At 40.5% G+C, this 15344-nt stretch overlaps 1 protein-coding gene across 1 annotated transcript in view; it reads left to right on the top strand.

Moving 5' to 3' along the window:
• LIX1 (limb and CNS expressed 1) overlaps window positions 1-15344 on the top strand; it is a 58164-nt gene that overhangs the window by 6022 nt on the left and 36798 nt on the right. The window contains exon 2 of the mRNA XM_066277805.1: window positions 12200-12363. Within this exon, the coding sequence (XP_066133902.1) occupies window positions 12200-12363 (164 nt within the window). The remainder of the gene's footprint in view (window positions 1-12199; window positions 12364-15344) is intronic.

Genomic DNA, 15344 nt, shown 5'->3' with positions numbered 1-15344 from the left:
TTTGTTTCCTCTCTCGCAAAAGGAGGTTTAGAGATTTTTCCCATTGTCAGGTGTTCTTCTTTATAATGAAATAAACTGCACTAAGATCTTCTAAGCAGTGGTGGGATTCAAATAATTTAACCAGCTCTCTGCCCTAATGACCATTTTAAGTATATAAAAACAATATTCCAAAAGGTAGTTTATTATTTCATGCATTTAATACTTAAATAAGAATAAAAGAGGTACACAAAACTAGATTATGTTTTAAAATATTAATAAAAAATATTAAATAATATCTGACAAAAAACAATAAAACTTATTTAAAATATTTCCATATTGCTTCTTAATTGGTGTCCTCACTTGCAATTTTTTTTCACCTATGGATGGAATGAGCATTACTACGGGCGCTTAGAATACGCCGTTGTGCAGATGAACGTTAAAAAAGAGTAAGGAGCCTGACCAGGCGGTGGCTCAGTGAATAGAGCGTCGGACTGGGATGCAGAGGACCCACGTTCAAGACCCCGAGGTCACCAGCTTGAGCGCGGGCTCATCTGGTTTGAGCAAAAAAGCTCACCAGCTTGAACCCAAGGTCGCTGGCTCCAGCAAGGGGTTACTCTGTCTGCTGAAGGCCCACGGTCAAGGCACATATGAGAAAGCAATCAATGAACAACTAAGGTGTTGCAACGCGCAATGAAAAACTAATGATTGATGCTTCTCATCTCTCTCTATTCCTGTCTGTCTGTCCCTTTCTATCCCTCTCTCTGACTCACTCTCTGTCTCTGTTAAAAAAAAAAAAAAAAGAGTAAGGAATATAAATTTGTGATTTCCACATTGGGCAACTGCCCAGGCACCCACCTTAGAGAGGTCCCCGATTACAAGTGCTATTTTAACAACCGGTTTGCCAAACTCCAACAAAAAATTTGTTATTGGTTCTGCCCAACCTGTGCAAATCGGCTGAATCCCAACTCTCCTTCTAAGTTATCATCCAGTGACACCTTAATCACCACCCAATTGCATGCAAGGTTAATATGACAGTCAGATGAGACAGGAGGGAGCAGATAAAGAAGCTCTCTAAACACAGCCGCCTCAGGCAACTCTCCCAGAGCACTGCCTCAGGTGGGCCTTGGTAGAACAGCCTGAATCGTCCCATATACCGCATTGGTGCATGACTTCGATTGGCTGTCCTTGTATTCACCCTCAGAATCTACCTTCAACTCTGAGTCATCAAAGACCGTGCTTGTACCACACACAGCCTTTCAGGCCTGACTGTGCCTTGCACATAACCCTCATTTGACAGCTCATGGCAGGGTTTTGAAGAGCTCTCTTGTAATGACTGTTTCCCAGAGAAGATGTGTTATACACCTAAAGCCACATTTGCAAAGATTTGACTCTTTTAAGTATGCAGAACTGGTCAGCAAAGCAACATGTTTTTGTTTATTTATATGTTTGATCCTTGGTTGGTTATATCAACAGTCCTGCAAAGTCTCTTCAGTGCAGTGCATGGTCAGTACCCGATGGAACATGAGAAGATGCCTGCTCCCTGATTGGTGAAATAGATTGCATTAGGCTCTTATTTTAAACACAGCTCATGTGGTTGCGTGACATCGCCTTACCTGTGGCGCACACACCACACATGGGAAGCAGAGCTACTGCCTCACGCCCGTGTACTGAATGGCTTCTTCTTTTAATTTGTCTTTGTAATTCCCTCTGGCTCCTTCATATTCTGTCCCTTCTTACTTTTTTTTTTTAAAAAAATCATTTTATATATCCAAAGATATAAAAAATAAGTGTTATTTAAATTTCTCCCCCCCAAAAAAACTTCAGCAACTTTTTTCCTAAAGACAAAATTTAAACCAACAAAAATGATATACTTCTTGCATATTTTGGAGAATCTCCAAAGAGGCTAACTTTGTAAAACACCAAAAGGATCATAATTCCCTCAAGAAAAGTGTTCAGGGTAGAGGATGGGGACCAGACCAGAAGAAAAGAGAAAGCAAACAAAAGAGACCCAGCCAGCGCTCCAGCTGCTGAGGGAGTCCGGCCCCGACTTGGGAGCTCGACTGAAAGAGTTTCTCTGCTGTGAACAAAGCAAGACTCGGAGCAGCCTCAGTCCTGCTGGGTGGCTGTGGCTCCCTTTGAACAAACGTCTGCACAAAAGGGGCCCAAGTTTCCTACATGTTGCACCTGACATACAAGTTTTACAAGCTGTGTCAGCAAGATTCCATTAATGTGGTCAAACTTAGCAAAGCCTGAGGATAGTTTTAAATGATTTGACAGCTAGCTTTATTGGTCAGTGTCCTGAGTTTCCACAAGCCAAGCACAAAATGCGAAGGTACCCCATTTTGCATGAATGGCAAATTGCATCATACCTTGAGCTTATGACCAATTACATGGGCTTCCTTTCTTATATTTTTTCTCAACAAAACTAGGAAATCACATTAACAAAAACAAGTTTTAATGATTAAATTTCAAGCATAGAAAATACTAATTTACTTTAAAGTATTATCTGGTAAGGCTAATTTAATTGAAACTTATATTAAAATATTACAGAAATAAATCCATCTGCTTGGAGGCAGAGAATCAATTTGAAAATATGTTAGTCGTCTAGAAAACCTCTTAATGGTTTATCCTGAATTGGTAACCCTTTCAATTTGTCCTTAATTGTTTTTGGCAAGGTACATTTTACCTAGCTGGAATTTTTTCTCATGTAAGGCAGAAAGAAATTGATTTTTTTCTGATAGATTTATAACATACTTTTACAAATTTTTTTTTTCAGGCGAATGACTGCCTTCCATGCAGGACTTATATTAGGTAATTGAGCTGGGTAATGAACTATATGCCACTTTCCTGAAGCATAAAAAGTCATTAAACGTTAACTTAAAACAAAAGTTAGGTTCTACCTGTAATTTTTGCTAAGAGCAGGTTTACTGCCTTTAGCATTCGTTAGAAAGTGAAAATTTGGGATAAACATTCATGTTTCCAGATTTTGAGACATATACCATTTCATCCATTTATTTTTTGGCTACTGGGAAGTTTTGACTTTACCTGTGAGTATTATCAAAAGAGCTTTCTCTTTTCTATCTCTGAACTCTTTACATATTTTGGAAATAAATAGAACAATGTATACAATTAGAGAATTTTCAGACTTACTTTTAGAATGTTATGGTTTTCAATCCAGGAACAGTCAAATTCAAAGTTACAGTATACAAGCATATAAACATGCCTTTATCTCTGACCACAAATAATAGCTAACACTCTAGGGCAGTGGTCCCCAACCTTTTTTGGGCCATGGACTGGTTTAATGTCAAAAAATATTTTCACAGGCCGGCCTTTAGGGTGGGATGGATAAATGTATCACATGACCAAGACAAGCGTCAAGAGTGAGTCTTAGACAGATGTAACAGAGGGAATCTGGTCATTTTTTAAAAATAAAACATCGTTCAGACTTAAATATAAGTAACATGGAAATAATGTAAGTTATTTATTCTTTCTCTGCAGACCAGGGGTTGGAGAGCACTGCTCTAGGGGTTATTATGAAGGTCTCTCTTTGAGCATCTTCCATTTTGAGCCTTAGAGCAACCCTGTGATGTAAGTACTGCATTTTACAGGTAGAGCCGGAGCAGCGAGCGGGGCAGGTATTTTACAGTGCGAGAAACAGGAATCAAACCCAGGCAACCTGCTCCAGAGTGCATCATTTTAACCACAAAGTAAACTGCCTGCCTGTTGATAAAAGGTGGAGAGACAAGATGCAGTATGAAGTTCATTGTGTTTGAACCAGTGCCTTTATTCGAGAGCTCTTCTCTGACATACTCTATAATCCACCAGGCATTTACATCCTCTGGATCACAGAATTCCCTTACTGTGTCTAATCTGTGAAAATGACAAGCTCTGCATTTTTAGGATAAAAGCCCTCTGAGTGCCCAGTTATTGATTTCCTTTTCCCAAGGGACTCTGTGCTCTCTCCAGGCTGCCAAAGAAGCATTCTGTTACTTGCTTCACCTCCTGCCCAAGTTCCTCCCTGAGAAACCTTCGCCCTGGGGTAAACCAGATGCGAAAGGGCAGCCACACATTCTCTCCAAGGGCTGGGGCCCTTCCTCTGCACGGACAGCAGCAGCCACCGCAGGCAGCGTGACACATTAGCAAGGACAAAAGAAAAGGACCCTGTGCTCCAGCCTTTCTCTTCCCCTCGGGTAGAACAGACACACTAGGACAATGGGGTTGATATTCCATCACTAAAAGAAGCTACATTTCCTCACCCTGTCCCTCGTCAAATCCTGTCCCTGTCCTCGTGGTCTCCTGTCCTGTCACTCCCTGTACAGTGACTCAGCAGAGCATTGTTATTCTCCTCACTCTTTTCAAACCTGACCCTCACCCTCTAGGAGCAGTTACTCTCTCTTTTCCTGAACTTTCCAGCCCATATTCATCTGTGTTTCTCATTCTACTGATTTAATTATTGTGGCATAAATTTTTAAGTTTTAAATATTTTTAAATCATTCCTATTTTACATTGTAGCACTCTAATATTTTGTTCACTAATTATATTATGAATATATTATTTTTGTAATCAAATTGTGAGTCTTTATGGACAGAGGTCTGTTCTGAACTTCGTTTTTAATCCATACTATCAAGGGCAGTGTCATCAGATAGACTATGCCAGTGCCACACTGCTGGCTACTTATGGCACCCTGGTACCACCAGCCACTCTCAAATCCTCTTCAACAGAGCGCTCCGTGCAGGCAGCATAAATGGATGAGAGATGGCACTCTTAAGACAAAGGGACTCCTCCTCCCGCCCCACATCAGGCTTTACTGCACCCTGTGTATTATGAAGATGAAGCCCCAGCTATTGAGTGGCAGGCCATCACTTGTCTACTCTGACCACGCTTCATCTTTTCTGCACATACTGCACCATCTCCAGCTGAGGAATGGCGGCCACCACCATGTCCATGTTGTGTGGGCACCACAGTGGCTTCACGTGGGAAAGTTAAGTGAAGTAATTCTTTTTTTATTATTATTAAGGGAGAGATGAGGAGGCAGGGAGGCAGAGAGACAGACTCTTGCATGCTCCGCAACCGGGATCCACACAGCAAGCCCTCTATGAAGAGGGGAGCTGCTCTGCCCATCTGGGGCCGCAGTTTTGTTTCTTAGTAACCAAACTATTTTAGCACCTGAGGTAAGGCCATGGAGCCATCCTCAGCACCTGGGGCCAACTTGCTCAAACCAAGCCATGACCGAGAGCAGAAGAGAGAGAGAGAGCAGTGAGAGAGAGAAGGGGGAGGGGTGGAAAAGCAGATGGTCACTTCTCTTGTGTGCCCTGACCAGGAATCGAACCCAGGACTTTCACACACTGGACCGATGCTCTACCATTGAGCCAACAGGCCAGGGCCTGAAGTAATTCCTGTGAAGAACCTCCTGTGCCATCCCTTCCAGGCCTCAAAAATGCAGCATATTTTCTGTACCTTTGATAACATTCAAGTACTCAACTAACATTTATTATGCTCCTACTATATTCTAAATGTTGTGAAAAAAATGATATAATTCTTCCTCTGAAGAGTACTGTCTTTAGTAAAGGTAAACATACATGAGAACAACTTAAATGTCATAATAATTAAGAAAGTGTCTCTGGCCTGACCTGTGGGGTGCAGTGGATAAAGCATTGACCTGGAAATGCTGAGGTCGCCGGTTCGAAACCCTGGGCTTGCCTGGTCAAGGCACATATGGGAGTTGATGCTTACAGCTCCTCCCTCCTTCTCTCTCTCTGTCTCTCCTCTCTCTCTCTCTCTCTCTCTCTCTCTCTCTCTCTCTCTCTGTCTCTCCCTCTCCTCTCTAAAATGAATAAATAAATAAAAAAAATTTAAAAAAAAGAGTGTCTCTGGATAAACAAAGAGCACAGACTATACACTCAGACAGAACTAGGTTTAACATCCCAGATCTAAAATTTAGTCACTGCGTCATTGTATCCAGAGCATCTTTGACTTCTTATCTACAAGTTGTGGATGATAAAACCTATTCCTAGGGAGCACTGTAAGGATTCAGTGAGAAAGTGTATAGTGTCTGGCATAATAAAGGAGATGAAAATAACACCCTACTCCTACAGCAGGGCTCTTCCAACTTGAAGCCCATTGGACTGCCTGAGACTCTTGTTAGGAAAGGAGATTCTGGTTCGGTAGGCCTGGGGACAGCCAGAGATCCTGCATTTCTAACAAGTTCCCAAGTGAGAGCTGTGCTGTTTCTCAGAGAGTACAGCTTCTGTAGCAAGGAGTTAGAGATTTTTTTTTTGGGGGGGGGGGTACTTCTAAGGAGCTGATGCTGGAGGTAAACTTTAAAAAATAAGTATGTGCCACCAAGGAAGACAACAGACAGTGGAAAGAAAGGCATTCCAAGACAAGAGTGGAAATACGGCTCCTTCTAGTAACATCAGAGGCATGAGAGTGGGAGGGGCCTGGAAGGGGACTTGAAGAGAGACATTGGAATGGGAAAAAGTATCAAGACTTAGGTTTTCTATGCCTTGCCAAGGACTTACTTATCTTGTAGGTAATGAAGAACACCCAGAAGGATTTCAGAAGCTGTGAGTGATTTGGTCAACTATGAAATTCAGAAGCTTGTCTTGGGAAGAATTGGAAAATGGGTTGGATGGGAGGATGACCGAATCGGAGGGCACTGTGGTGTACTTGGTGAGATATGAACCGAAGCAGCACAGAGTATAAACCGAGAAGTGGTGACTGTGGGAGACATCGAGATATGGAATTGACAAATCTCGGGCATTTACCATATATAGAAAGAGGAAATGAAGTTTAAGGTTTCTGCCAGGTTCTTGGGTTAGGTGACTGGATAGCTGACCACTTCACTTTTTAAGTAATTTGGAAAAAGAAGAATTTATGGAAAAGAAAATGCACTGAGTTTGGGAATTTGTTGAATTTGTGCAACTTCCACGTGAAGGATGGAGTTGGAGTTACAAGAAGACGTTTGGGAACTGTTGGTGTATATCACGGCAGATGAAGCAATGGATTTAAGTTCTGTCATTGAAGGAGAACAGTACAGAGAAAAGCAAGAAAAAACAAACAAGGACAAGACTCTATGAAGAGCAGCATGAGGGGTGGCGGGAAGAAAGAACCCACACGGAGACAGAGAACAAAATGATCCGATACAGAGAGCAGCTCAGGAAGACTACTGTCAGAAAAGCCCGGGGTGTGAGTGTTTTTAGAAGAAATTGATCAGTTGTGTCAAATGCAGTTAGAAATCAAGTAAATAGGAATAAAAATTAAGAATTGATGATATTTGCCAAAGTAGTTTCAGTGAATAATGTAGAGGAAAGCCAGATTATAGTAGGTTAAAAATGGGTAGAAGATAAAGAAACAGAGATTGTAATGTGGAATATTCTTCTGAGCAGCTTGACTATAATGGGTGGAAAAATTTTATTTTATTTTATTTTTAAATAAATTTTTATTAATGTTAATGGGATGACATTAATAAATCAGGGTACATATATTCAAAGAAAACATGTCTAGGTTATCTTGTCATTAAATTATGTTGCATACCCCTCGCCCAGAGTCAGATTGTCCTCCGTCACCCTCTATCTAGTTTTCTCTGTGCCCCTCCCCCTCCCCCTAACTCTCTCCCTCCCTCCCTCCTGTGTCCTCCCTCCCCCCACCCCTGGTAACCACCACACTCTTGTCCATGTCTCTTAGTCTCGTTTTTATGTTCCACCAATGTATGGAATCATGTAGTTCTTGTTTTTTTCTGATTTACTTATTTCACTCCATATAATGTTATCAAGATCCCACCATTTTGCTGTAAATGATCTGATGTCATCATTTCTTATGGCTGAGTAGTATTCCATAGTGTATATGTGCCACATCTTCTTTATCCAGTCTTCTATTGAAGGGCTTTTTGGTTGTTTCCATGTCTTGGCCACTGTGAACAGTGCTGCAATAAACATGAGGCTACATGTGTCTTTACGTATCAATGTTTCTGAGGTTTTGGGGTATATACCCAGTAGAGGGATTGCTGGGTCATAAGGTAGTTCTATTTGCAGTTTTTTGAGGAACCACCATACTTTCCTCCATAATGGTTGTACTACTTTACAGTCCCACCAACAGTGGATGAGAGTTCCCTTTTTTCCGCAGCCTCTCCAACATTTGCTATTACCTGTCTTGTTGATAATAGCTAATCTAACAGGGGTGAGGTGGTATCTCATTGTAGTTTTGATTTGCATTTCTCTAATAACTAATGAAGCTGAGCATCTTTTCATATATCTGTTGGCCATTTGTATTTCTGGGTGGAAAAATTTTAATACCTAGTTGCCAGAAATAGTTTCAATATTGAGTGTTTTATTTAATTGGTTGATTGATTCATTCACCATTCTGAACATACTTATGATGGGCAAAAAGGGGTGTGCAAAGAGGAAACATCTAAAAAAATAAATTAAGAGAATGACTAATATAACAATACCCAGGAAAAGCAACACAAACTCATTTGAGACTGCAGGCATTAAGGTGAAACTGGGCACTTGTGCAGATGAGTCACTAGATGCTAGATGTAGGGTTGGGCATCACATGCTTGAGTTTGTTTCTTTAACATGAAGCCAGGATCATTGATGAGCATTGAAGGTGCAACTGCACCTAGAGACAAAACTGTGGTGAAGCCTATTCTCAAACTTGGATTTTTTTAGCAGTACTTGACCCTCTGCTTGCATTGTCTTTGATACTGTCCATGAACCTTGTTGTTACTACTTCAAAAAAATAGAGGAGCATGTTTTTCATAAATAGGGTATCCTCTGATATACCGATTTTTGGAATTCCAAATAGCAAGCTGGACTTCTTCTCTCTGCACTCCATTCATCTGCTTTTCCAGTCATCAAGAGGAGATAGAAATAGGAAGATGGATTGTGTGTGTGCAGGGACATATATTGCAATCTTTAGAGGTGATGACATACATAGGACCATCAAAGAAATCTTCCAAGGTTACAGAATGAAAAATATGAAATCTGCTACTTTTATTCATGCAGAAATCTTACTTAATACATACCTTCAAACTCTTTAATCCACATAGCTTTATGTGCCAAAATTCTTGTTTTCATTTTACCGAAATAATCTTTCATTTTACCTAAAGAGGTCTTTGACCTCTTACTCTAGTCCTCAGCTGAACATCATTCAATAATGAACTTACTTGAAATAACTGCTGCCTGACCTATGGCGGCGCAGTGGATAAAGTGTCAGCCTGGAACACTGAGGTCGCTGGTTCAAAACCCTGAGCTTGCCTGGTCAAGGTGCATATGAGAGTTGATGCTCCCTGCTCATCCCCCTTCTCTCTCTCTAAAAATGAATTAAAAAAAAAGAAAGAAATAGCTGCTAATATGCTTTGTTGACTATCAGAGCAACAAGCCACTGGCTTTGGTTTTAGGCTTCAATCTTCAAGACATCTTTGTTGAATTCTGCAGGTCAAACACAAATAGAAACACAAACCAACCAGCTCAAAATCTTTGTTTTCCCAGAGACAAGAGAGAAGGGAGGATGAGGAGCAGAAATACAGTTTAGAAAATAAAAGTTATAATTCTATTTTGAGTTCCATTCACTGGTAGAAAATGTTATTTCAAGTATTTTTCACTGAATGAAAAAGTTCTGTAATGACCAATCTCACTTGGACCACTTCATCATGTATTTTATTGGTTAATTCAGTTATCCCTTCAAATAATCTTACATTTTTCTAGTTTCTTTACAAACCACCTCTTAAAAACTAAACACTGCATTGTATCTCAATAAAACTGGAAAGCAAAAGGAAAAGAAAAAAACTAAACACTGCAGATTAAAAATATACACAGGATTTAGGTTCTTTGAGTGTCTAGATAATTTGGCTAGACTCTGCACACTCTGAAGCTGATCAGTGACCTGGGGGTGAGGCAGAGGAGCCTGGTGGTCTGGGAAACAGTTAAAAGGGGGGCTGTGCTATGTTTTTGCCTCCAGATCAAACTGTGACTCTCTTGACACCCTGTAAAATATCAACACCCAGGATTTTAAAGTACTTCCAGAAATGTATTCCAGAGAATGTCAAAGGGCATAGACAGTATGCTACACAAAAAATGAGAAAAAACAAAAATTTATTTAATCTAGAACTTGAAATCTGAAGTTGGTATTAGAAATCTGTACAGTATATTTTCATCTGCAAGTGAGAGACACCAGTTCAAAATGGTTCCAGGACAAAGCAGATGCGTTGGTTCAGGAGCTCAAACTATTCCATGGGAACTTCCATCATCTCCCCACCACACTGCACCCATCGCCTGAAGCCAAGTCTCTTTGACCCCTTTGCCCACCTTCACCTATGCTCTTTCCCTCTGGCAGTCATGATATTGCTGTCTGTGTCTTTGTGTTACACATTACACTTTTTTTTATTAATCCCTTCACCTTTTGTTGTTTTTTGTCCACCTCTTGGCACACTCCCTATGTTAGCTTTCTTGTAAACGTGTTTCCCCTCTGCCTGAGGCGGCCCGTGCTCAGCTTCCATGCTCAGCTTCCATCCCCTCCCCGTGCTCAGCGTCCATCCCCTCTGCCTAGGTGGCCCCGTGCTCAGCGTCCATCCCCTTTGCCTAGGTGGCCCCTGCTCAGCTTCCATCTCCTCTGCCTAGGCGGCCCTGCTCAGCTTCCATCCCTGTCCCCGTGCTCAGCTTCCATGCTCAGCTTCCATCTCCTCTGCCTAGGCGGCCCTGCTCAGCTTCCATCCCCCTCCCGGTGCTCAGGTTCCATCCCCTCTGCCTAGGCGGCCCCTGCTCAGTGTCCATCCCTTCCCCATGCTCAGCTTCCATCCCCTTCCCCGTGCTCAGCTTCCATGCTCAGCTTCCATCCCCTCTGCCTAGACAGCCCTGCTCAGTTCCATCCCCTCTGCCTAGAGGGCCCTGCTCAGCTTCCATCCCCTCTGCTTAGGCGGCCCTGCTCAGCTTCCATTCCTTCCCCATGCTCAGCGTCCATCCCCTCTGCCTAGGCGGCCCCCTGCTTAGCTTCCATGCCCTCAGCGACCTCAGTGAAGAAGGAGAATCTAGCCTTCCAATGTTTCCAACAAAATTCCTGGATTTACTGGCTCTAGATAATTTGGTTTTGGGCAAATTCTTACCCTCAGCCTTGGAAAAGACATGGTTGAAGAAACAGCTGTTCTTTAAGGAAAACCTTAGCACACTTCCACAAAGAGGGGAAGGAAGCAAAGAGCAGGCAGGCAAAAACCCAAGATGCCCTCTGCTGCCTCCAGGCTGCATGGTAGGCTCTCGTGTGGATACAGGGATAAGTTCCTAGGAGGCCCCAGAAATGAGTAGACCACTTGCCTGAACCTATAGGAGGTAGATTTCTGCTTACTCCCAAAGAGGACATTTCCAGTCAGAACCATTAGCAGTTGGAATAGGCTGTTCCAGGAGGTGCCCAGTACCAGGTCTTTCACGTGTTTGGGCACCGGCCAGATGGGCATCTGTTAGGAGTGTTGAGCAGGGAATTCCTGCATTAGGCAGAGCTTTGCCTGCATGACCTGTAAGTTCTAAAATTCTATTATCCTTGTTAATTTCCACAATTCAATTTGCAGTACAGGATAAACAAACCAACATAATTTGATCTGGAAATTCTGCAGGCTATCACAGGTCATTTAATCTAAAACACATGGCTACAGCCATTACTATGTTCTCTGAAGTCATCTAACAGACGTGGTTCTTAACAAGGTCTCCACGTTATTAGTCTCACTTACGGCTTTTTCCAGCCTCCTGCTCGTTGCACAATTACCTTTCATTGTTCAGACTGGGGTGGAGAGAAGCATAAAAGAGTTTTCTTTTTTCTGCCTTTTTCCTCTAAAACTTTATAATAGGTGAGTCCTAATTAAGATGACATTGCTTACATCTTCACCCTTGAATTTGGTTTTTCCTTTGTGGGTTTAAGAATATATGAGAAATGGGAGCAGGGGCCATATATAATTATAGCTCGGAACAAAGTTTATTAAGCCAAATTTTTAAAGAAAAAAGAATGAAAAAATTTAAATTTGATATTAAAAATTAATTTATAAAGTTAATTTAATATACTATAATGTTGTTAGAATTAGGGTGCAAAATACTTTCAGCCATGCTTGAGGAGAAATAAACACATTTTTGTTAAATAGTATTTGCTTCTTTCACAACTGAAAGCACCCTGAAAATAAAATTTTGTTTTGCCAGGGCATGTTTATTTTTAATAACTGGTTACATTTCCTCTTTTTCAGTGAACGTTGTGTCGATGTTACAGGAATTCTGGGAGAGCAAGCAGCAGCAGAGGGCTGCGTCCCCGAGTGAAGGGACGGTGGTGTACGAGTCGCTCCCATCTCCTGGACCGCCCTTTGTGAGTTACGTGACTCTTCCAGGGGGAAGTTGTTTTGGCAACTTTCAGGTAAGAAGCAACCATAAATTGGTCAGTGAAAGTTAATTGGGTTAAAATAGAGTAAGCCCCCCTCCCCAATAGAGTAAGCCCTTTTATAAAATGGTAACATTATAACTTTTCTCAGTTGCAGTGAAAAAGTTGTGTCATATTCCATTATATTTATAGGAAAATTGGTCAGATGTCTCAATTTTTTAAAATTAGTGTGTCCCCTGATCATTCTTTATGGAAAGTGAATTTTATAGCATTTTATTTGCCTGATAGTTGCTCTCTTTTCCCTCAAAATATTTTGGAATATACGTTAAAGAACACGGAAACTTGGACAAAGTCCTTCCATGGTGGCCGTTCCATCAGCAGAGAGTCTCCCCTTTCATGAATTTTGTCATCAAATACTAATCAATCTACTACACACCAAAGCATGAACCAACAGCAAAGGTTAAGACTTACAGAGCTGCGTTCAGGCACTTGGGCTAAGCTCAAATTCTGTTTCTGAATGACTGTTTATCCTTAGGAAATTAAATTAACTTCTTGATCTTCTTGACTTTGAGATTCCCCTGGAGTTGGTCAGAAGTGATAAGCTATACATGCAATGTGTTTATTTGGTATATAGCAGGCATTCTAACTATTTTTTTTATAATTATTACAAAGCCTTTCTAAATAAAATAAAATAAAAACTTTCAGTTGATTACATTTTTATTATGCTTATGATGGGTGTAATTGATGATTCAATTCTAGTTGTATACCTACTCAAACAAAAACATTGGCCTACATTAACTGTCAACATCTGGTTATCCAGTGTGTGTAACAAATACTCATTGAGTGACTAGGAAGTATCAAGCATTGGGCCCAGTAATGAGGATATGGTTCATACCTTGAGGAAATCAATATACAAAAATATTAGAGTAATTACAAAGAATTATATTTGAGGGTCAATGAAAGCATAAAGGAAGAAACTTCTCAGTTTACCAGTCACCATTGTAAGTGCTTTTTTAGTTCAGCAAACCATTTCTCAATTTTCAATAACTGGCAAAAATGTCTAATTTATACTTTACGTACAATGTGAAACTCATAAGCATTTAAGTTTCTCTCTAACTTTGACAGTTAGGAAGCCCAGAGTCAAAATTTCAGTGTATGTCTTTGTAGTCTAAGTCTACAGAACTTAATGTCATGTAATACTGAGTATTATTTATATTGTATTTCTACCTTTAGTCTCCCTTTTAACTTGGTATGTCTCACTCATTTATTTTTTCCTATTACCATGTATCTGTTTTTATGTTACTTCAAATATTTTGTGGAGTGCGAGGAGGATAAAAAGACCCACAGACCTGCGTTCGCCTGGGGGGAAGCAAAGAAGGATTCACAGGAATACAATCACAAACTGAGATGTGCAGTTACTAGTGCTTTTTGCCAGAAGAGTACAGGTGACATTCTCGGCACAGAGAACAGTGTGTGCAAAGGCATGGAGCAAGAGAAAACCACAAACACTTTCAGAATTTTTAGGATGAAGTGGTGGGAGAAGATGGTCAGAAACCCACACAAACCATAAGGGATCGTCACGCTTTGCAAAGGACAACAGGTTTTATTCTATGTAAAATCAGCACCCCTGAAGAATTCTGAGTAGGAAAGTGATATATTCAAATATACTTCAGAAAGATTACTCTGGCAGTAGCATGGGATAATTTTAAGGCTAATTAAAAAATTGCTCTAGAAACTTCTGACCTCATCAATCAGTGAGGTCCTACCTTCTCCTACCTTGAGTGATGGTCACCAGTGGATTTTGACCTCTGACTAATGAAAGTGAATTGCCTGGGGAGGATGATTTAAAAGTGGGTCTTGAAGCCTCAGAACAAAGCTTGATGTAACCCCAGACCTTTAGACAAGAATGATGGCCAGGGAAGGGGGAAGAAAGTTGAGCCACTGACGAAGGAGTTTGCTGACCCACCTGAGCCTGCAGTACCATCATCACATATTATGAGATGGAGTCTGCCTACTCAGACAGCCTGCCCCTCAGGCTTCTCATTTAAGGGGAGACCTAGGGAACAGACCTACTCAGCCTCAAAGCAAGGACATGACAGCCACCTGAACAAATTTATTTCTTTGTCCATGAATGTCAATAGACTAAAAGATCACCAAACATTTGAGGAAAGCCAAAAGCAAAAGAGAAAAGTTCAAGGCAATCAAACAAAAGAACAGAAATAATTCAAGTAACAAAAGACAATAGAGAGTATTACAATGAGTACTCTCAAAAAATTGTGGGAGGATATTTATCCCTAAAATATCTATGATAAAAGGAGCCAGGAAGGAACAGGAAATTTAAAATATGATTGTCAAATTAGAGTAATAAATAAATGAATAAACAAATAAAAAAGGAGTATGTAGATTATAGCTGAATTAGTAAAGGATAACAAAGTAAAAAAATAAAAGTAAAGTAAGTTTTCTAGAACTTAGATCGCAAGACAAAGAGAAGGAAAAAGGTAGTACCAGAGACATAAGGATAAACCTTGGAGATAAACAGCAATTTAATAACAGTTCTAGAAAAAGAACAAGAAAATGGGCAAAAAGAAATACCAAAAGTAATTTTCTTCAAGTTAAAAAAAGCACAAATTTTTATACTGAAATGACCCATCATATTCCAAGCGGAATGATGTCAAAAGAATCACTCAGCTCTATGACTGTGTAGGACTGAGGGACCGCATTATGCTTTAAAGACGGATTAAAAGTTTTTGTTTGATATGGCATCTGGACATTGATCACACTGTTTAGGGCGTCTACGGCCATACCACCCTGAACGCGCCCGATCTCGTCTGATCACACTGTTTATTATTATTATTACTATTATTATTTAGCATAGATTGAATATATATGTAGGGCAGATTTGGGGAATATGATGAAATAGGGCAAAAACTGACAAACCAGGTAAAGAAAACCAAAAACTATTTGAAAAGATAAATAAGACAAATCTTTCACATTTCTGAGTCAGAACAATAAACAAC

This window comes from Saccopteryx bilineata, chromosome 4, assembly GCF_036850765.1.
Source record: "Saccopteryx bilineata isolate mSacBil1 chromosome 4, mSacBil1_pri_phased_curated, whole genome shotgun sequence".
Taxonomy (NCBI): Eukaryota; Metazoa; Chordata; class Mammalia; order Chiroptera; family Emballonuridae; genus Saccopteryx; species Saccopteryx bilineata.
This window is presented reverse-complemented; position numbering and strand designations above follow the sequence as displayed.